Here is a 23,515-nt window from a genome sequence, read left to right as displayed (position 1 = left end):
TACAAAAGGATAGATACACTTTCTGTTTTCCTAGTGCCACTCTGGGACAGTGGGTGTGCGCTTGCACTGTGATGACTCAGCGCTGCTAAGATATACGGGGTACGACGGCTTGCGCTTTTGGAGGGGGCTGTTATACATGTGCATCACTAACATCAGACAAAGAAATCTTTCAACCAACAAGGGTTACAGAGCAACGTTCACTAAAGCACAGGTTGGAAGGGATCGGGGACTGAAGCAGGCCAATACGGCAGCTTGAAACAGGTTTTCTTAGGCCCACAATGCGCTGCCAGCAAAGAATGCTTCTATTTGGTCGGTCCACACACGGGGCTGGGGTGCGGGCTGCACCCGGTGGGTGAAAGTAGCAAGTGTGTTTTGTTTGTTTGTTTCTGTTTGTCTTGCTTTGTTTCTGTTTCTAAGTTGGCGGGTGGGTCTGTCTTTCCGGATGGGTGGACGGGTGGGGGCTATCACAGCCCTTCCCATCGGCAATCAAGTCTGCAGCTGGCAACGGAATCGGTGGTGACAAGAGCAACACCAGCTGCCAGCTCCTCCCGAGCCAGGGATGGACGGTCTTGACCCGGCGGTGCAGTCCACGGCTGGGCGATATGGCTTAGTCCAGTTCGGCCTTCCTAGCTTGTCCGCGGTGTCCGGGGTGGGGTGTCTGAGTGTGGGTCTCCAGGGTGCGTAGCGAATGCGTGGCTGCCGTCTGCTCTCCCCCCCACGGCGCAGGCCTGGCGGGTGGCTGGACCCGGCGCCTAGAAGACCCCGGGCCGGGCCGCGGCCAGCAGGGCGGCCAGCAGCAGCAGCAGCAGCAGCGGCCGGGAGCCTCGCGGGGGCGCGGCGGGGCCCGAGCCCGAGGAGCCGCAGCTGCCCGCCTCCTCGCAGCGCAGCTTCTCGCACAGGATGCCCGTGTACGCGGCGGGGCACACGCAGCGCACGTTGTTGTGGCACGTCCCTCCGTTCTGGCAGTGCAGCAGCTCGTTGTCGCAGACGTTCGCTGCAGAACGAGGGGGAAGAGTGGAGAGGGCAGGGGGAGGCGGGGGCGCGGGGAGGAGAAGCAGAATCAATTTCAGTTCATCTGGTGCATCATGTTTTCAGCTTAAAAAAAAAACAAAAAACAAAACAAAACAACAACAACAAAAAAAGATCGATCTTGGACTCTCTCTTCCCCACCCCCCACCCCCCACCTCCCACCCCCACCAACTAAGCATGTGACTCCAATTTCCAAACAAATGTAGTTTGCTGCCTTTGTTTTGATCATATTAATCCTTTTCATATAGATTTTTTTTTTTTTTTGCTGCAGGCTTGGATATTAACATTGTCCATTTCAGGGGATCGAATACACAGTAATGTAATGCTCCTACTTTGGTAGTCTCTTCTCCTGGAACTGGGGACCTAAGGTGAACTCCAGGGTTCTTAATTTTCTGTAATTTTTAAAGGACAACCGCCTGAGACAAGAATGCAGAGCTTTGAAGTCGGATGAATGATAATTAAAATGCAAAGTAGGATTGCAACAATGACCGAGAACCTCTCAGAGGAGGGCTATTCTGCCCGCAGGTGATTCTGGCAGTGGCATGCGGGGAGACCGGAGCCAGGGGGAGCAAGGGGGAGGCTGGCTGGGAGGAGGGAAGGAGGGTGGTAGGGCAGGGGACAGAGAGAAGGCAGCATGCTCTGGGCAGGCAGCAGCCGGGTTGGAAGAAAGAAAAGCTGTTTCATGGAAGGAGCGTGAGGAAGAGCAGTCACATTTGCCCCTGACAGCCTATTAGGATATTTATCGCCTTGTAAATACCAATAGTAGAGTCCAAGGTTACCTTGATATCTGAGAAGAGTAAATGCAGTAGTGAAACCCTGATTACCAAAATTTCACCATGTCCATCAATTAATCGAATCGGCTTTAATAAATCGAGACAAGCAATTCCAGAGACTAAAATGCATTCATGTTTCCTGTCATGTAACTTTCATCTCTAATAATTTATTTCTTCAGAATTCTGTTTATCCTCATTAGTTCCATGTCTCCTGTTCTTTTAGAGAAATCAAGGTTTCACTGATTTAGCAGAATGTTAAATAGAACCCAGGGAAATTAAAGCAACAACAAAGAGTAAGAGAGCCAAGAACAATTCCCAGCAACATATGCTGCTTAAGCACTTAATATATAGATTCATTTTGGAACGAGGGGGTGGGGGCAGAACAGGGAGCTTTTTACCTGTCATAACATTTTTTTTTCTTATTTCCAAAAAAAAAAATGTCATGGTCAGATTTCCAAATTTTCTCAATAGGACTATAAGAATCACACACACACACACACACACACACACACACACACGGAACTCACTCCAATCACTCTTCATATTACTGTCAAGTGCCCCCCCATGTAATGATTCAATGGACAATAGTTACCTTTCCATTAATCATGTTCAATAATCATTGCATCTTCAAAAAAAACTTCTCACAAACAAACATGTTAATGTCCTGTATGTAAATGAACTGAGAAGAGATGGTGGTAGATGTTCAACTAGTAATAGTGTCCACATTAGGGCTCTGTTTTACTACTTTCCACAATTCCCTCATGTTCTCTTATATGTTTTCGAAATGCATTGATTGGTGTAATTTTCAAGTTAGCTAGTGCTTGCTGTCTATAAATATCAAAAATTATTATTAAGGCCTACTAAATCCTTTAGGCTCAAAATTTTGACGTATATTGAGTGTTTTAGGGGTTCTGATAATTACTTAAAGTCCCTCTCATTGGGTGGCTACAAATTCATGATTGCTATACCCAAATTACGATATTATGAATCATTAAAAAATTATGCGGCCTGCGAGTATGAGACAAAGTCTCCCTATGTAGAGATTGATAGTCAAAACTGACAAAAGTTCCCTTTTTCCTCTTTTGGGGAGGGGGGGGGCTATTGTTAATTTGGAAAGCACACATAAGTTTTCTGGATTTTGTTTTGCTTACACTTCAGGAAATATCTGTTTAATTGGGGCAACATGGAATAAACAGATCCAATAACTGTTTCCATTTAAAGTTAAAGATTCTCAGCATTTCTTGTTCCAGGCAGCAGATTGCTGAATGGGATATTTCCTTTCATTTGGGTGCAGAAGTAGGGAAATATCTGTTCCATCAATATCGATAATTGCTTGCCTTGAATAATTGAGAAGAAATCAATAGTTAATTAAATATCACTCTCCCTTACAAAAAAAAAAAGCAATTTTTCTTCTTCTTAGACCTGAATGTAAATCAGCTGTTGAACAGAGGTTTCTTCTCTGTCCCCCAACCCCTTGAAACTGTTAAGTTAAAATTCAGTATCTTTCCAACATTTAAATAATCTACTAGCTGGTGTTGATGATTGTGATGTTTAACACATATACAAGGAACAGATATAGAGGAGATTAATAAGCTCATAAATTGGGGGTTATACATTTTTGATTATGGGATATATAGAAGAATAAAGTAATATGCTTCATCACGTTTTAATTTCATCACATCTCATTCTTCACTCTAAGATAGATTACATTTGATCTACCACTGAGCCACTTCCCCAGTTGTTAAAGATGAGGGTTTAACTTTTTTTTTTTTTTTTGGTATTGGCCACACATGAGATGCTCAGGGCTTACTTCTGGCTCTGGCTCTGCACTCAAGAATTGCTCCTGGAGGTGCTCATGGGACCATAAGAGATGCTGGGGATTGAACCATGGTCAGCAGCCAGGCCAGCTCATGAGCCGGTGGTGCTATCTCTCTGAGGGAGGGAGCATTTGGGGCTGCATCAGGCATTGCTGAGGGGAATGGGAGGGAGAATGTGGTGCCAGGGATTGCAAGAGGGTCCTCTGAATTGCAAAAGACACATACTCCAACACTTTAAGATACTTTTCTGAGTAATGCCTAAAGCCTTTTTATAATTTTTATTTTTTGGTGGTGTCAGAGATCAAACTCACACATACAAACCCAGAGCTTTACTACTGAGCCATATCCTTGTACATTGTGTGATTCCTTGAACAAACACAGAACTTTCCAACATGTACATGGTTCTTTGGGAATTACATGCTGGAAATGTCTATAAATCTACCTATAAATCTTACCTGTTATTCATAAACTTATGTTCCATGTTATGGTTAATCACTTTAATTTTCACAATAAGCTACATTTTAACTTTATAGTTAGCAAAATATTCCTTAACACTATAGACTTTGACGTACTTTTGAATCAAATTGTGATTATTCATGGATAAACTCAGTGATTAATAAATATTGAGCTCTTTAATCTGTGAAATCTTATACTAAATACTGCAAAGGACATAAAAGAAATCAAAAGCCTGATCTCTGCTCTTACAGAGTTCAAGACTGGTTAGAAAGATTTTATACATAAGAAATGCACTAATAGTCTCTTCATTTAAATGCTCTTATCAATTCCATACAGCTTGACCAACATCTGTTGTTTGCCAGGAACCTTGCTAACTTTTTTTTCTCTTTTTTGCTTTTTGGGTCACATCTGGCAATGCCCAGGGGTTACTCCTGGCTCTGCACTCAGGAATTACTCCTGGAGGTGCTCAGGGGACCATATGGAATGCTGGGAATTGAACCCGTGTGCAAGGCAAACTCCCCACCCGCTGTGCTGTCTCTCCAGCCCCAAACTTTTATGGTCTTAACTCTCCCTATCCTAAAAGACTTAACCATTTGGCAGAAAATAAATAAACATTTCCAAAAATAACTGTCATAAGATTTATACAGACTCTAAAGGAAATATTCGCAAACTGTACGAGAATTCCAATGCTGATATAAGGACTTATTCTGAGGAATATGAAAGAAGATTATAGAAAAACGATTGTATTTGAACTATGATGTGCAGCAGACAGATCCTGGTAGAATGCCTATAGATGGGGTAGAAATCCAATGGATGGAGCACCGCATGAGCAAAGGCAAGAAGATTTGAAAGTGCCTTGCACCGAGTACTAAGAAATTGCCTTTCAGGGACTGGAGCAATAGCACAGAGAGTAGGGCATTTGCCTTGCACATGGTCGACCTGTGTTCGTTTCCTAGCATCCCATATAGTTCTCTGAGCACCTCCAGGAGTAATTCCTGAGTGCAGGAGTTAGGAGTAACCTCTGTGTACCACTGGGTGTAACCCAAAAAGCAAAAAAAAAAAAAAAAAGAAATTGCCTTTCAATCCACTTTTACTTCTCACATTGAGCCTAAACCGCTGTAAACCCTGTAGGATGCCCCTTGGTCCCCACAACAGGGAACATAAAAGGGAATGAAAAAAGGGTGGAGGAAGGAATTTTTTTTCTTTCCCTGTTTCCTTTCCCTTACAGTACTGTTCTAGCAATGGTTCTTCATTTTCAAAGCAGTATTTGGTTCTGGGTGCTCAAATTTGTAAGAATCAGCTTTATTAGACTCTTGCCACCGTTTCTATACCAACTTGACAATGTTGCAATATTCCTTCTCTAGAGGTTTAAGTCCACAACCCCTAGGAGTTCCCGTCCAGCAGCTTAGAGAGTAACATCACCCAGGCATAATTCTCAGAGACCTAGATCTCAAGTTTCTGGAATTTCTCCTCCAGACACCATTTCTAATAAGTCCTCCTTTCTCCTTTCATTCTCCAGCTCAACAGTGATAGTTGATCCTGCTTAAATTTACTACGTCTGACTTATTCAGTAGCTTCTTTGGGGAAAGGGATGGTAACACACCCAGCAATGCTCAGGGCTTACTCCTGGCTCTGTGCTAAGGGATACTCCTGTTGGGGGCTCAGGGGACCACATGGGGTGCAGGGAATTGAACCCAGGTCTACCATGAGCAAGGCAAACATCTTACTAGTTGTACTATCTTCTATTTCAGTTTCTTCTTATTTTTATTTTAACTTTTTCAGGGGGGCGTATTTGGCAGTGCTCAGAATTTACTCCTGGCTCTGTACTCAGGAGTCACTTCTGGCAGTGTTTGGGTGACCTTGGAATCAGACCCAGGTCAACTGTGTGTAAGGCAAGCGCCCACTGTACTATACCCACTGTACTATCTCTCTGGTCCCAGTTTCTTCTCATACTTAAATTCTGAAAAAACTTGAATTATTGGCTTACATGAATTATCCCAGTTAAAATACCTAGTGTGGGGTTGGGGGTGGGGTCAGCCCAGAGTGCTGGAGTGCGTGCTTCGCCTGCTAGAGGCCCTGGATTTCATCCTTGCCTGACTCCTCTTAGGTCTCTGAGCACCACTTGCAGCAGCCTCAAGCGCTGTGCTCAAAATAGCTCACCCACAGCACTAGGTATGTGCCCCCCAGAAAACATAAAAGAAAAAGAAATCATAGTGTGGCTTCAGTTCTCTGCATGAAGCTTGAGTGAGAGGCCTGTGGAGAGTGTTAGGATTCCTGATGTAAATGGCCTGAGAGTGGATGATGAATATGCTGGTGTGGTTATGCAGAGGGAAAACGCAGAGCAGAAAGTGAGCTCTTGCGGGCTGGAACAATAATACTGCAGGTTGGGCTAGGACAGAGCAGTGAATAGACAGAATAGACAGATTTGAAGACATGAATGCCTAAGAGAGACTTTCAGGTTCCCATTTTGAGCATTCGAATTACAATAAATAATTTTGGGGAGGGGTAGGGCTCCACTCCTGCTGTGCTCGGGGATCATTCCTGGTGGTGCTTGGGGTACCATTATTCCTTTTAGGGAACAAACATTGGTCAACTGCATGCATGGCGAGCACTTTACCCCCTATGTTATTACCATAGTCCCATAAGAATATAATTATTAAGAAAAGAAGATTGGACGGACTGGAGCAATTGTACAGGGGTAGGTCATTTGCCTTGCATGCAGCCGACCCAGGTTCAATCCCCAGCATTCTATATGATCCCCCAAACACTGTCAGGAGTAATTCCTGAGTGCAGAGATAGGAGTAACTCTTGAACATTGCTGGGTGTGAGCCACAGCCGGCCCAACACAGGGACTACTCCTGCTTCTGCTTGGGGGACCATACGGGATGCCAGATCAAGCCCAGGTTGATATTATTCAAGGTCAGAACCCTGCAGCTATGCCTTTGCTCCAGCCCACTAGGCTCTTAAGAGACTTTGTAAATTAATTGGGAAAACTGGTCACTGATTCAGGAGTAGATCATTCTAAGGATATAGATTTGGAACAGGGTGATGCTGCCTTTTGTGACAATGGCTTGGGTGAAAGAAAGAGAAGACCTTATCATGATAGACTCTATATCAAGTAGAAATGGAACTGCAGAAAGCACACCAAAAAAAGAAGTTCAAGATAGAGACTAAGAAGTCAATTAAGTGCAGTGCTCAAATGATGGCATAAAGTTCATTATATATGTTTTTTTTTGAAAAAAATGCATATTTTAATGCATTGTATGTCCTCAATTGAATCACACAGAAGAGAATTTGGAATAAACAACAAAAAGACTGGGGAAATTTGAGCTATTAACTTTTAGAGGAGATGACTGTCAGTCTAAACTTGTGACTTACAGCAGGGGATGATTTTTCCTCCAAAGGATACTTAGTAATGTCTGGAGATACTGTAGGCCACAGATACCACTAAATATTTCATGATTCACAGAAAAGTCTCTCAAAACATTTATTCTCAAGTAATGCTAGAAGAACATTGATGAATGTCTGAACCAAGGTGTCAGCACCAGTGATAACGAGTACCTGTCCCTTATTTATATTGAGGAAAGGAGAAGGAAGATGTTTTGGCAATTTTAGTCCAGAAAGAGACAATGAGTCTTCTCACATAGAGCCATGGAAATTATTTATGACTATTAAGTATTTAAGGTTGAAATATCAGTGAATTTGGCTCTTGGAGAAATATCTATGGAAGATGGAGCTTTAAGATAGCATTTTTAGTACTGCATGAAACGTCATGGTAACAGGAATCCAAATCCTCCTTGGTATACAATCTGTGTTACCCTATTCTTAACAGAAGCTGTTCAAACAGAGTTTAGAGGACATTTCAGAAACTATCTAAGCAAGATCTAGATGAGGAAAGTGATAGCAATTTAGGGTAGAACTAGGAGCAGAATCCAGACCTTGAATTTCCAGATAACTTCTCATAACAATGAAAAGAACAGAGGAGAAAAAAACCAGTTGTATTGCAGTGTCACACTCTATGCTCCTCAAAAGACACTGCAGGGGCTGGAGCAATAGTACAGTGAGTAAGGTGCTTGCCTTGCATGTTGCCAACCTGGGTTCAGTCCCTGGTATCCCTCATGGTCCCCTGAATATGGCCAGAGACATTCCGGTGTGCAGAGTCAAGAGTAACCTTAAGCAACGATGGTGTGGCCTCCAAACCAACCAAACACAAACAAAACAAAATAAAACAGGATTCTGTAAACAGTGCTTTGATAGATGCTCAGTAGATTTTCAGTATTTGTGTTGAATAGCTGCTCTACTTGGTACACAATTCTGACTAGGTAGTATTCTCTGTTGGTAGCATTAAATATCAAATCTCTGGAATTTTAACACATTCTGGCGCAGCTTCAAATACGAATCAGCTCATACATAAAACATAATAAAAACACTGAAGGTCTAGGATGAGAATGGAGAATGTGCTGTTTCTGATATACATAAAAGACAGTTATTTAATTATCATAATTTCAAACATAGAACTTCATAATTCCACTAAATATAAAGTTTCAGGCATCCGTGAGCAAAGGATAGAACTGACATGGAGATAAGTTTCTATCTAATGACCCATATTGTTGCAGATGAAAAAAATCTGGACCATGGATATAATTTTGTGGCAGAGTGAATACACCCAGGTGTAAAGTCCTGCAAATGATCCCCAGTGCTTGCATCACCCTGAAAAATAAACAAATAAGCACACACACACAAATCCCACAAAACTCTCCAAACAAAAAGTTTGGGGATCCAATATGTGCCATATCACTCCCTTCACTTGATGCCCTTTAAGTAGAATTGTCTCACACTGAAAACTTGATCTTAGTTTGTAAAATATTCTTAACCATGTCCCAACATAACCTTCTGACATACTGCCAACATAAGAGTATGCTATCTTAGGAAACTGGGAAGGATAATTTTTACATCCTCATCCTCGCATACAACATTAGATCCAGCGTTGGATGCAAATAGTTTCTTTTAGACATGATTCTTCTATTTTGATACATATGCTTCTTAGATACAGGAAAACCTTTTATTTGTTAATAACTTGAATATAGTAAAGAATTATTTTATTATTGATAAATACAGTCCATATACTCTGTGTCTAATATCACAGTATATAATCTGTAACATTCTGATATTAAAAAAGCATTTTTAATATCAGAATTAAAAGCATTCAGTATTAAAAATGCTTTTGATTAAAAAAATGTGTCACAACCAGCATTTTTCAGGGCTTATTCTTGGTTCTATGCTCAGGGATCACTTCCGCCAGGTCTTGTGAGGACTGGATTCTGAGGATCCAAACTGAGTCAACTGTGGCCAAGTCAAGCACCTTACCCACTGTCCTATCTCTCATGTCTCCACTTTCAATTTTCTCTTTTTTAACACATGAAGTGTTTTATGTTGAACATATGCTATTTTAAAAAATGTATATCCAAGAGCAAACTGACCAGAGGTATGCAATAACAATGTAAAAAAATATGAAGTGACCAAGAAAATCTTTAGTGTTTGAGAGAAAAGGTTAAATCAAAATTTATGTAGCTCAAAATGAATTAAGTGTGGAATCCTGGGGGAATGGCTGATGTCCCCAAGTATTTTAATAGCTCTGATCTCAGCTGCAATAAGCAGGCCACAATAATAGCTCACAACAAGTAAGTACCCACAAATGCCAAGCTCTCATACAAACACTTAAAAGAACAAGAATAAACCCATTTTTCACTCCCTCTTTCATTTATTTTTCTTGTTGTTTTGACAATGACAATCACAGGGTTGTAGCAAAATTCTTTAACTATTTTTTTCTAGGTAGATTTCTTTTCACTCGTATTTCCTCTTTCTGAACTATATCATAAAAATCTGATACTTTGATCCCTTTCTCTTTTCTTTACAGAAGGTCTGGAAACGCAGATCTTGCTAGATATCCCCAGTGCTCAAAGAGGGTCCCAGCCATCAGGACTTAGTCTTACTACTTGTTCTATTTTTCTATTCTTTTGCAACCTGAAGGGTCACTTATTCCCGTTATGGTCATGATGATCCATTACACTACCAAAGGAAGTTTTCTTTTCTCTGTTTGTGTCTTGTTCAAAGCCAAACATTTCAGTTCACCCTGTCAGTGAGCTGCTATGCTTGAGCAATGCTGGGTCTGTATTTATAGACTTGAAAGTTTCTCTTTTTGGCTTTGTCTCCTGCACTTCAAGGAATCGATGCAATGCGTTACCATGACAGCCTTCCTTGATGGCTGTATTAATAAAGTGACCTCTACCTTCACCACCTGAAGCAAGTCCAGGATTGCTGAGGGAAAGATGTTCCAAATTGTTCATCCTTTCAAAGCAGCGTCAAAGAGTGAATAACCTCCTCCAAACAGACTAATAACAAAGGTATGTGTGCAATTCTTAGTTCTGATTTAGGCATTTAAAAGTTTGTGATAGGGATATGAAGAGCTGTGATTATGACCCATTTATTCAGACTTGGGGGCTGTTTTACAGAGTTGTGATAGATGAGGCATACATCTAAATCTGTAGGTTAAACTCTGAGGTACAGAAGAAACTATAAAGTATCATCTAATTGTCTTTTTTGGGAATAGGTAAGCTGAACCACATCCACATCTCCCTCAGCCCCATCTTTTATCATTTATGTCTGGCCATATCTAGTAATAAGATTCTATAGAAAAATACTGATTAAGAATATTAATCAGTATCTGACCAGCCATTCCTTTACCCTACACTGTGGGCATGTCATGAAATCACTTAGATACCTCCATCCATTTATCTACCCATCATCTAACCACATCCAGTTCTAGATGATGGATCATAGTAGTGAGTCAGGCAAATAGGCACTTGTTTCTGTGGAATTTACATTCTCACTGACAGTTGTAAAGTTAAGGAAAGGGCATAAAGTAGATATTTATAACATTCCCTCAAAGTTATTTATTTATTTATTTATTGCTTTTTGGGTCACACCCGGTGATGCACAGGGGTTACTCCTGGCTCTGCACTCAGGAATTACTCCTGGAGGTACTCAGGGGACCATATGGGATGCTGGGAATTGAATCCAGTCAGCCGCGTGCAAGGAAAATGCCCTACCCACTGTGCTATCACTCCAGCCCCTCAAAGTTAATTTTTAAAATTTGTAATCTTTCAGGTTTTGGGGACCATACCCAGAAGTAGTCAGAGACCATGCTTGGTGGTGGGGACCATTACAGTGCTGGAATGAGAATTAAGATTGTGGTCACAGCTGCAAACTAAGGAAAGCACCTTAATCTTCCTTAACCTTTGTACTCTTTCCCACCCAAAGTTCTCTCCAACATCAGAGATACTTGAAGGCTGTGTGTGTGTGTGTGTGTGTGTGTGTGTGTGTGTGTGTGTGCACGTGCATGTGTGTACACGTATTTTGCTGGTGATCAAACCCACTAGTATTATCGGTGTGAGTTCTTCTTGTTGGATTAGGCTCTGCATATATATTTTTTTAATGGAAAGTCTGCCTTTTAAAAAGGTGAAAAGGAATCAACATCTTTTTATTCTAACATGTGACGATTATTGAATTTTTCCAATATTATGATTCCTGACTATGACTCAGAAAGCTGTTTTTCCTGTTAGGTTTTGCCTCATGGAACAGAATATATTTTTCCTCACATGTACTAAAACTATGAAGAGAATTAAATAAAGAACTTGTGATTCAGACCTGGTGTCTGTGGTTAATAGCCTGGGTGAACTTGGGGAAATCATTTAACCTCTTTTTGTCTCTCTTTCCTCACTTTTAAGGCAAGGATAATGACACTTGTCCTATTCACCCTCTTGGTTGTTGGGAGCTTTAAGATGAATTATGTGGAGATACTGTAAAAATATAAACCAAAACCTAAGTATCTTTGGTAATAACACTTTAAAGAGTAGAACACAATCTGAATATACTTTGGTTATAATCCTTTTGAAACTATAAGACAACCTAAGCATACTTTGTTAATGTTCAATGCTAGAAGCCCAGGGAGCAAGAGTGGGATGTATATACTTGTCTCTGACAGAATAACAAATTTCTTACTAGTGACCAGATTGAATTCACTTGAAGTACAAGAGGAGGTAAATGTCAACCCTCAGAGACTGCCTTTGCATTACGTCCTTCACAGGCATGAATCTTGTGAGAGCCTGGGATCAAAATATGCAGATTTGAATGTTTGTAGAAACTTCCTGGTGGGAATAAAGCCCTATATGATTTGCTAGTTCCCCTTTCCTTGAGAGTGGCTCCTCTGTGCTCACTGAGTGGGCATTCTCCTCTCCATTAGCTGTGTTTGCAGAATAGCTGGGAGGGCCTGAGCTGGACAAGCAACCTACTGCCTCACCTCCACATTGGAGAGGTTGGGATAGGAACAGATGCAAATGGTATCTGCACTGAAACCTGGGAGGGTCAAGAATAGGAAATATCCTTGTTTTCCTCTTCTTCAGTACACTCCTGTCTGAGTCTATATTTCCATCTGGGACAGTGATGCTGGTGACATGATCCCCAAGTGACAGGATCCTATTTAGTTTATTTCAGTGTCACGAGACCAAGGAGCAGAGCTGAAGATGCTGTAGGAACAATGCAGAAGGAAGTTGTCAGCTGCGGGGGTTGTCGTGTCTGGCGAAAATCAAATACAGCAGCTTCTGACATTAGAAAGCAGTCTTTATGTTCTTACTTCTCTAATATCAAAGCACCGATGATGGGAGTGAAAACAATCTTTCCAATCCAAGGAAACATTGCTCCAAAGCATTATTTTAAAAGCCACATTTGCTTCAAGGAATTACTGCCTGCAGTCTGCAGTAATGTAGCTAGAGGAAAATACCTAATAGGTGACCCCCAGGGCTGGAGTGAGAGGTATCTCTAAGACACCTGGAACATTCTCAGCTTTTGTAACCTGAAAAAAAAAAAGCCTCTGCTGATGTTGGGAAAGAATTAATTCACCGAGAATCTCACAAGCTGAAGGCTAGGCATCTTTCCCAAAGGGACCATTAATGATGTATTGAAATTCTATTTAGGTCAACACCCTCAGACACAGACACAGGCAAGGTACTCATAGAAACGGTCCCGAGAAATCACATAGGTTTTCATCTGGTATCAGAAAATGCACTTGCTTGTTTAACAATAATGTGCAACCTCTATTCGTTTCCCCAAGGTGAAGGATGGTATTCAATGGAAGCTGTGAGCCACACACAATGGCAGCACACAGAGTATAACCATTGTTCCAAAATACACAACATGATGTCAGGAAGAAACAGTACAAATATTGACCCAGTATGATCTCCACAAGTACAAATACAGATTGCTGCATATACCTTAGAGAAGCCTCAGAAAAAGTTGAATATTGGTACTAAAATATAGTGTGGATATGTGACTGATTGAAGTACAGATGATTTTAGTGATTTTAATTTTTATATTTATCCTTTTTAATGCCTTGAGTTTTGGAGGTGAGGAATTTGGCGTAAAACTGACGGTGCTGAGGGAACCCTCCTGGCTTTGTGCTCAGAGGTAATTGGGGAATTTGCACAGGATCATTAACATACGAAGTAAGTGCCATAAACTCTGTACTATCTCTCCAGTTCTCACTACTTCAAATTGTTGAAAATAAAATTCAGTCCTCTGAAAATATTAACAAAAGTAATTGTTACTTGAGGAAATTAAAGCTTCTTAGACTGAGATCATCATAAAGGTGATTTTTAAAGAACTTACTAGTGTGATTAATTTTTTTCTTATTTTAGTATTTATCTTAATATTTATCAAATATTATCAATGAGGTGTCTATACAAAAATTAGCTCAAGAGAGACAAAGAAACTGAATTCCTGCCTGATCCCAAAATTATAACCAGGCCCTTGACACTGAGATACTCTGCCTTGCCTCTGAATTTGGTATGGATTCGTTACATGTAGATGACAATATCAGAGCCTCTTGAGTTAAAGGAATTTTAGCCTAGGAACCATCATATGAACCTGTGTAACACTGATGCAAAATGAGTGGACCCTTTACATCTGAAGGTCAAGTTACAGTGATGGACTATGATTAAATTTTCTGTCACTTTTCAAGTATAGGGACTCAAAGTCAGATTAACTTCAAAAAATCAATTTTATGCAACTTAAGTTTGTGGGAGATTCATAATGCTACACCTGTACATGACTATACCAGATCTGTGATCTGACAGATCCTTGTGGTTATGTCAAGATTAAACACTGTCCCTGATGCTGAAAATATACATTCTAAATAAGAACATAAATAAATATTTTTGTTCTCTGCTTCTTTGTGAATGGTAGCTGTATATCTACTCATACTAGGTAGATGCTGACACTGTTAGATATGACATAGTTTGAGAGTAGGAAATAAAATGAAATTTTAGTTGATAACCCCTCATTTTCTTTCCAGGAAGGAGATAAGACGATTGCTAAGAATGTGGGTGCAGGGTAAGTTGTATCTTAAGGGAGAAGTAAAATATCTTGTAGGGAATAGAGAACGAAGTTAAAAAGGGACATAGGGACAATTATCTGAAGAAATCTAACACTCCAGCTCAGCTTCACCTTATCACTGTATCACTGTCATCCTGTTGTTCATCGATTTGCTCGAGCCAGCACCAGTAACGTCTCCATTTGTCCTAGCAATGAGAATTTAGCAGCCTCTCTTTGCTCGTCCTTGCCAATGGGGACACATTGGAGGCTCTTTCAGGGTCAGGGGAATGAGCTCAGCTTACATCGAATAATTTGTATGTTATAGGGTGTCCTATAAGATCTAATGAGGGAGAACATGCAAGAAGAAAATGGTCACTTTTGTGGGGTTTCTTCCTTCAATGGTACAATATATGCTTGGAGAAGGAGGGAGAAGAAGCAAGGGAGGAAGTGAGATAAGGTCAAAGATCAGAAGCACTTAATTTATTCTTTATTCGCTAAAGTGTTCTGTTTCTTAAAATCTTTTCTTTGCTGGGAATATGAAGGTGAAAAAAAACATGGCCCCAAAGAAACTCAGTGACATTTTATTTTAACAGGACTGTAACTAGTTAAATTAGGAACACAGACTATATAGAAAATCCAGAAGGAACTGTTTTATGATAGCTGTGCTAATGGTGGGGATGGGGTTCAGGTGGGGGTGGGCGAAAGAGTTTGCTGGTCATATAGAAAACTGCAAGTAAAAGGAGTTGATGTTCTTTGAAATTATGTGGAAATTGTGAAATACAATGCATACAGGCCTATTGAGTGCTGAAGTGAAACATTCTACATTCTGAGTAGGCGGCAGAGGGATATCATACAAAGACCTTCCATACGCAGCATTAAGAAATACAGGTATCTGTGGCAGCAAGAAGATAATTGTGTCATTAATTCATATGTGTTTTTTTATTAGATAGAATTTCTATGTCTTTTAGCACTCTGTAAAGCTAAAATATAATTTGAGTTTCTTATTTGTTAAAGTATGGTCAAATGTCTCCTTAGAGACTTAATTTTTCTTATATATACTTGGCAGGAGTGTTCTAAATATGGGCTAAGCTCTCTTAGGATTTCTAAACAGCAGGTATATTTAAGTATGAAAAATAGTTACTGAAATCACACAGCAGTAACTTTTCTTAATGATTTTTTTTCCTGGGAAATCACTGTAATTCACTCTTGTCTGTTGTGGCCTTGCTGTCACCATAGCCATTTCCTGACAATGTCAAGCCAAGTCTTGGTAGGTTATTTTATAATATCAGGGCGAAACAAAACCATTACCCTCTTAATGCCTATGTCAAGTCACAATGAATTGGTGTCAATACATTCAAGGTGAAGAAAACAACATTATGGAATCAAGAGAATGTGTAAAATGATGACACAAGTCATTTGGGAATGCTGAGGTCTCATATAAAAATGACTGCTAATTTTCAAAAATGTGCTTGCTCCTGCACTGAGGATCAAACATTCAACTGTTCTAAAATATATTAGAGAGATTAAAAAATGACAAACATTTTCTCCTGTGCCTTTTAGCCACTCGGATTTCTTCTTTGTGAAAGTTTCTATTCATTTCATCTCCCCATTTTTTGATGGGGTTGAATGTTTTCTTTTTGTGGAGTTCAACCAGTACTTCATATATCCTTGACATTAACCCCTTATTGGATGTGTATTTGGCGAATATCCTTTCCCATTATGTAGACTGTCTTTGTATTTTGGTCACTGTTTCTTTTGAGGTGCAGAAGCTTCTTAGTTTATTATTAATCATCAGGGATCATTAATCATCAGAGATCATTAATCATCAGGGAGATGAAGATCAAAACCACAATGAGATATCATTTCACACCACAGAGACTGGCCCCCATCCACAAGAACAAAAGCAACCGGTGCTGGCGCGGATGTGATGAGAAAGGGACACTCCTTCACTGTTGGTGGGAATGCCGACTGGTTCAGCCCTTTTGGAAAACAGTATGGACGATTCTCAAAAAATTAGAAATTGAGCTCGCATTTGATCCAGCAATACCACTCCTGGGAATATATCCCAGAGAGGCAAAAAAGTATAGTCGAAGTGACATCTGCAATTGTCTGCTCATTGCAGCATTCTTTACAATAGCCAGAATCTGGAAAAAAACTGAGTGCCGGAAAACAGATGACTGGTTAAAGAAACTTTGGTACATTTGCACAATGGAGTACTATGTAGCTGTTAGAAAAGACGAAGTCATGAAATTTACATACAAGTGGTACTACATGGAAAGTATCATGTTAAGCAAAATGACTCAGAAAGAAAGGGATAGACATAGAAAGATTGCATTCATCTGGGGAACATAATGTAACAAAATAGAAGACTAACACCCAAGAATGACCGAGATTAGTATCAGGAATTTTACTCCATGGCTTGGAGGCCAACCACACATACTAGGGGAAAAGGGAGCTCAGATAAAGAAGGGAACACCAAATAAAGGTGTTGGGAGGATCCTCCCAGGATGGGAGAAGCATGCTGAAAGTAGACTATAGACCAAACATGATTGTCACCCATTGCCTCTTTTGCAAACCACAACACCCAAAAGGAGAGAGAGAACAAAAGGGAATGCCGTACCACAGAGGCAGGGTGGGATGGGAGGGATGGGGGGTGGGAGGAATACTGGGATCCGTGGTGGTGGGAAATGGGCACTGGTGGAAGGATGGGTATTTGATCATTGTATAATTGAAACCCAAGCACAAAAATGTGTAAGTCTGCAACTGTACCTCATGATGTCTCACTATTAAACATTTTTTTAATAAAAAAAAGAATGACAAACAGATAAAAATGATAGCTGAGTCATAAGAGCACATCTTCCCAGTTCAGTGCTGGTCATTGCCACTGGTGTTGCCCTTTCCCATTGATAACTTCCTAGGAAACTCAAAAACTTGTACTTGTTTTTGATACCCAAAAGTATAGATTCGGAAACTGACATTACTACTTCATGACCCTCCACCCTGGCTCTGAAAACCTCCATTTCTTTATCTGATATCAGGCCATTTGCCAGGGCTATTGTGAGCCTGAGAGATTGTTCAACTCAATGATTATTATGAAGAGCTTTTGTAAGTGCCAGGCACTGTTCAAATTTCTGGAGGAAAAAAGAATGGAAGTGGCATAGAAATTGTGCTGATATTTTATAGAATTAAGCACTTATTTCTCATTAAGTACCGTGAGTTCACATCTTATGTGCTTTAACACCTTTTGGTTACTTTTATGATTAATTTATGAATTCTCTGATGCTTAGTAGATATTTGTCAATTGGAAAAAAAAGAAATCATTCATTCCTATGGTTCCTTACAAGAACAAAAACCTGTTTGCCTATTGAAAAAAAGATCTATCTGTTCATTTTTATTTCAAGATGAGAAAAGTGGTTAAAATCTCTGATTAAAGAAAAAGTTTAAGTAAAGTCAGGAATGCTAGTCTGTAGTATTATGTAATTCTATGTATCATAACTTCCACTACAGCTAAACTTCAAATATAATGTAGGAAAAAAATCATTTTCAGAGTCCCTTCTTACTATCCAAAGAAATCCCCTTCTTTTTGGTTAAAGAAAAAAAATTTAGAATGAGAACAAATTCATATAGTAAGTGACATGGAAAGGGGAATTAGAATCATAACAGGTATATAAACTGCTTTAAGTTTTCTCTTAAGAGAACATGGAGAATGAGAACATCGTCTTCTTCTCAGAAAGAAGACTAACATAAGAATCTAGAGGCCAGAGAAATATACAGTACTTTCCTTACAAATGGCTGACCAAGATTTAATCTCTGACATTCCATTTGGTTTCGTCAACACTGTAGGGAGTTTATTATTTCTGAGTGCAGAGTCAGGAGTAACCCCTGAGTATTGCCAGGTGTGATCCCCCTGCCAAACAAAAAGAAAACCATAGCAAATTAGGGAAATCTGTACATTTTCGCCCTCTCAGATGCCAGAAAGGGGGAAAAAACTATGAATTGGTTTGGATACAACTGGGAGACTGTCAATATTACTTAAAATACAATGCAAATACGTTAGCTCTAAGTACACTAGAGCATACCAAGGTTAACTTAAGCAGGGTGTTTGGCTAAACTATTTAAAAAGAAATACATGATGTTCTTTGAAAACAAGTTATTCTAATATATTTCAATTTCTTCAATATTAGTTACTTATTTTTTGACATATTTACTATTATATTAGTAAGGGTTAATCAAAAATATAATCTCTATGAAGATAAGAATTGTGTCTGTTTTGATTTCTGCAGCATGTATATCATCTAAAACACTGCCTGAAAACAAATCATGTTCAATAAATATGTATATTTTGAATTGAGCAAAACTGTTTTATATTTAAAAAATACGTATTCCATATCCATTGCCTTCTTTATATTTCTGAAATGTCTCCCTCAATTGTTCCTTTTGTCTTCCCTAAATCAGAAGTGCTATAGCAGGACTGAGTTTCCTCATGGTCTTTCCCTAATACCTTTTCTTATTCTCAGTCACAAGCTTGAATTGCTCCCACTAACTGGATGATTCTGTAGTTAATTCTCTACAATGTGATCAGAATCTTCCCATTATTCACTATTATTCACTTTTACTCTTTATCAAAAATTCCTTTGATTTGTAGGGTGTGTGTGTATGTGTGTGTGTGTGTGTGTGTGCGTGTGTGTGCACTAACTGTGTACCACCTTAAACATACACATAGTCACACACAATTAAATATAATTAAGAAGATAATCACTTTTACAAATATCATCCTATTAAACATTTTCTTTAACTTGGCAGAATGGGTAATTAGGTGGTGTCATTATTGCTGATATCTGTATTTTGCTGCTTTCTTCATTTTATAGGAAACCTGCGGTTCTTATGCAAGTCCCAGCAATGCCTGTGCAGCAGAGTCACAACTAGAAATAGATCTCTCTGGCTCCAGAGTCCATACAATCCTGGTCTTTGACTACCACAAGCTGTTTCTTTGTTCTGCTATTCCTGCTGTGTCCCTCCTTAAATTTGCCACCCGTTATTGAAGTCCCAGATTATTGACAGCTTCAACCATCAACATTTATATGATATTTTTAGACTCAGATATACCCCTGGACAATGACATGGATAAAAGTAGAGATAAAAATATAAACTCAAACAGCCTAAATGCCTGGATTTAAATTTTGATTCCACATAATACTAGTTAGGTGATATCACCCAGATTATTCCTATCCATCCTGTTTTCTTTATAAAATAGAGATACATCTTTGTCGTTGTTGCATTGCAGTCACACCCAGTGTTACTCAGAGCTTACATATGTCTCTGTGCTCATGGATCCCTCCTGGTGGACTTGGGGGACCATAACGGGTTCTGTGGTAGAATCTGCATTGGCCATATGCAAGACTAATGCCCTACCCACTGTACTGCTCCAGTCCCAAGGTGGAGATAAATTAATATTTGACATCTATCTAATAGGACTATGTTGATTAAATGAGCTAATTCAAATAAAGCCATTACAACAATGCTTTATGAGTGGGAAGTTCTTTAGTTAGTTAATTTTTGTGGGTTTCTTTTTATCATTGTTGTTTTGATTTTTGAGCCACACCCAGTGGTGCTCAGGGATTACTCTTGGTTCTCTACTCAGGGATTACTCCATATAGTACTGAGGAAATCATATGCAGTGCTGGAGATTAAACCAGCAAAGCAAAACAGGCATTTAACAACCCTGTACTGTCTCTTTGGTCTTAAATGTTGTCTTATTTGATTCCTGAAAACTTATGGCAAATATTCCTTTTGCATGGGTATTTCTTGTCTTTTCAACATAAATAGTTGGGGGCAGAGCATTATCTTATCACGCTTTCATTGTCCACACTCAAGAACATGATGCTCTTTACACTGTGTGAAGTCATCAGCATTATTTTTTTTTTGTCATCAACATTATTAGAAAAGGTGCAAAGCATTTTTCCTCTTGATAAATTTAGACTTCTCTCATTTCTTCATCCTAAATATTCAACTCACTTACTGTAACATAATAGGAGATTCTCTAAAATGTTTATCAAAGCCATTTCTACATTCCTAAAATCATGAGAGAATTATTTGAACTGGTGAGGGGTGCGGTGTTGGAACTGTGTACAAGGGGAATGAATCATCATTAATAGTATAGTGTAAATAACAGAACTTCAATCAATTTTTTAAAAGTAAAAAAAGAATTAAGTCATTCCTCAAAATATAATTGAAATAAATATGAGTGTTAATACTGACTCCAAGTAGTAGTTTCAGAAAAGTACCACAAGAAAGTAGCTCTTAACACTGTTTACTCCTTTGTTACTGCTTCTTTTGTTGTGGAGAGGGGAGAGCAGGTGGGGGTGGGAGGAGGAAATTGAGGAGAGAGGAGAAAATGGGATTTGGTTGATGATTGGAGAGAATGATTTCCATAAACCCATCCAGAGATGTGGTGCCTGTCCTTCTGGAAGGAGGGGTTTCCTATTCTCTAATTGTATGTGGGGAGATATGGATCATATTTAGTCTAGAACTTTCAAGCTCTTAGACTATAACAGGATTTTGGGTTTGAGTTTGATTTGAGTTATTTTACTTGATGGCTCACAAGGACAAATAAACCTCAGAAACTTATCATAGAAAATGCAGGTATGTGAACAGGACTTTGCACCCTCCAGATTCGCATTCTGACTTCTATAAACAAAGCAAAATCCCCAACTTGAACAAATATGTTTCTCTGTCATTGGGCATGTTTCTTGGTAATCTGTATGAATTGACACGGTACATGTATCTAGATGGACCTTCCAGGGTTATATTGTGTTGTACCCATTTTCCACGAAGACCTTTTCTTGGCTAATCTAAAGTTCTTAACTAGTATATACCCCACTTTACTAGACTTCATTGTAACTGTCACTCCTATAATAGTTCTTTTTCATCTATGTCTGGGTGATTCATTTTCATTCAGTGCATGTTGTTTTATACCAGGTATTTTGTATAGTCAAACCCTTTGAAAATCACCCCAGTCTATTAGGATTTGTTTCAGGCATGTCTTTGACCTATTAAATCAGGCAATTCCTTTGTGTTAATGATGTTACTTGTTATAAATCTTTATGCTTGTCAAATCTATCTGCAATGTTTAAATGCTCTAGCCTAAAGGCTAGCCTGACTTTAACCAGATAAAACAGGATATACAGATTGCAAAGAAAGAAAAGATTCACAAAGGTAATATAGGTTAGGGACAAAAGTTTTTTGGTAACACGACAGTTTTCTAATGAGACTTCTCAGTCTTTCTTTTGATCTAATGCTTGAAGGCTAAAATTTTTAGTATTACAGAGTATTCATTTGATATTTAAAATTCATTAATTCTATTTTTGTGGGAACAAGTATAGAAGCAAAAACATAAGTTATATAAATTGAAATTGCATATTTTTTCTAGCATTAAACAACTAATAAAATGAAGTTTATGATCAAAATTCACTTAGTAAAGAATACGCCAAAATTTCAAGACAAATTATTTTGAGTAAAGAAGCTATACACTGCATTACAGAGATTTATTTTACAATGCTAGCATCAATAGATCTTTAACTATATTGCCAAGAGTGAAAATGTCAGAATGGGAAAAGATTGAGTGACCACATGAAAAGGTAAAGGATTTTCAGTGATTTCCAGCTTTCCTCAGTTTATTTCCTCAGAAGCATATAATAAATTCATGTTAATGATGAGTACTTGCCTAATGACATGAAAATGCATGATCAATACATGAGAACAAGGATAGGAATTGAGCTCAGTACATTCTTGACTGGAAAGTAGTCAAGACACAAATGAAGATCTGAGCTGGCCTCAGGAAATGGATGAGAGACAGCTAACTTTGCGATGAATTTTAGAGAAAACTGCAATGAGTCTAGCCCAATTCACTGCTTACCCACTCTTATGGAGAGAAATAGCAAAGACTGGGAAAGCATACTTATCTGGGTCAAATTCTGGCTCATCAGCTTACTGGCTGAGGGACCTTGACAGTGCAAGCTATGTCACCAACCTTCCACATTTATAAAATAGGATTAATGTTTTCCTAGTAGGGTATTTTTGAAGATGAAAATAGAATGTACAAAATAGCATCTAAAAATCTCACCAATCAACAGTAACTATTTCTAATATAGAAAGGCTACAGGAGGTCTCTGAAACATTTGGCAAGGAACAGAGATTCTGAAATGTTAGTACCTCTTCTCCTTAGGAATGATTTCACAAATAAAAAGTAATTCTTGCCAATCCTATTTGATAGGAAAGAGGAAAGTGCCATCATTCAAGTTCCAGCTTTACAGGAAAGGGGATTGAGTCAAACCAGAATAATAATAGCAACAGCTAGCATTTATGTAGCACTTAATCCGAGGTGGGCATTATTCTAAGTGCTTTTCTCCTATTAGTTTATCTAATCCTCCTAATAGTATTGTAAAGTGGGTTCTCTCATGCTAGCAGTTACAGATTCAAAAGCACATAACCCGCAGAGGTCACTGAGGAAGTGGGTGGCAGAGACTGGCTTCCCACCACGGTCTGTGGATTCAATCACTGTTCATCCTATCAGTTGCTAGGTTCTACATCTACGTGCTGAGAAGATAAAAAATTCACCGTCGGTTGACTCCTCTATCATACAGAAACAAGTACCAACCAATTATAAGACATGCAGACAGCAAAGAGAAATAGAACACATCTCTGTTGCCTCCAATGCTGAGTTTCTCAGCAAAAGCAAGGCACTGTCTACAGCAGATGTTGAATCTCTTCACTTTCATTAGCTCTGCAGCTCCCAGCCCACCTCTAGCTACTAACATCTCTTGCTTGGAAACAACTGTATTCTGGTTAATTCTAATCTGTTCTCCTCATTACTTTCTCTATGATCCATTGTCTGCACAGAGGCCAGAATTTCTATATTTTATTGGAACTTCTGTATCATGCCTGACATTTAAAACCAAATTCACACCTTTTGTCCTGGCCTTTAGGATGTTCTTCCTCTGTTTTCCGGTCTTT

At 39.2% G+C, this 23,515-nt stretch overlaps 1 protein-coding gene across 1 annotated transcript in view; it reads right to left on the bottom strand.

Annotated features, from left to right (window-relative positions):
* Positions 1 to 752: 752 nt before the first annotated feature.
* The window catches only part of NTNG1 (netrin G1), a 382,298-nt gene continuing 359,535 nt past the window's right edge, over positions 753 to 23,515 (bottom strand). The window contains exon 8 of the mRNA XM_056139009.1: positions 753 to 994. Within this exon, the coding sequence (XP_055994984.1) occupies positions 753 to 994 (242 nt within the window). The remainder of the gene's footprint in view (positions 995 to 23,515) is intronic.

This window comes from Sorex fumeus, unplaced genomic scaffold (assembly GCF_029834395.1).
Source record: "Sorex fumeus unplaced genomic scaffold, SorFum_2.1 ptg000131l, whole genome shotgun sequence".
Taxonomy (NCBI): Eukaryota; Metazoa; Chordata; class Mammalia; order Eulipotyphla; family Soricidae; genus Sorex; species Sorex fumeus.
The sequence above is the reverse complement of the archived record's forward strand: the minus strand, read 5'-3'. Positions and strand labels throughout refer to the sequence as shown.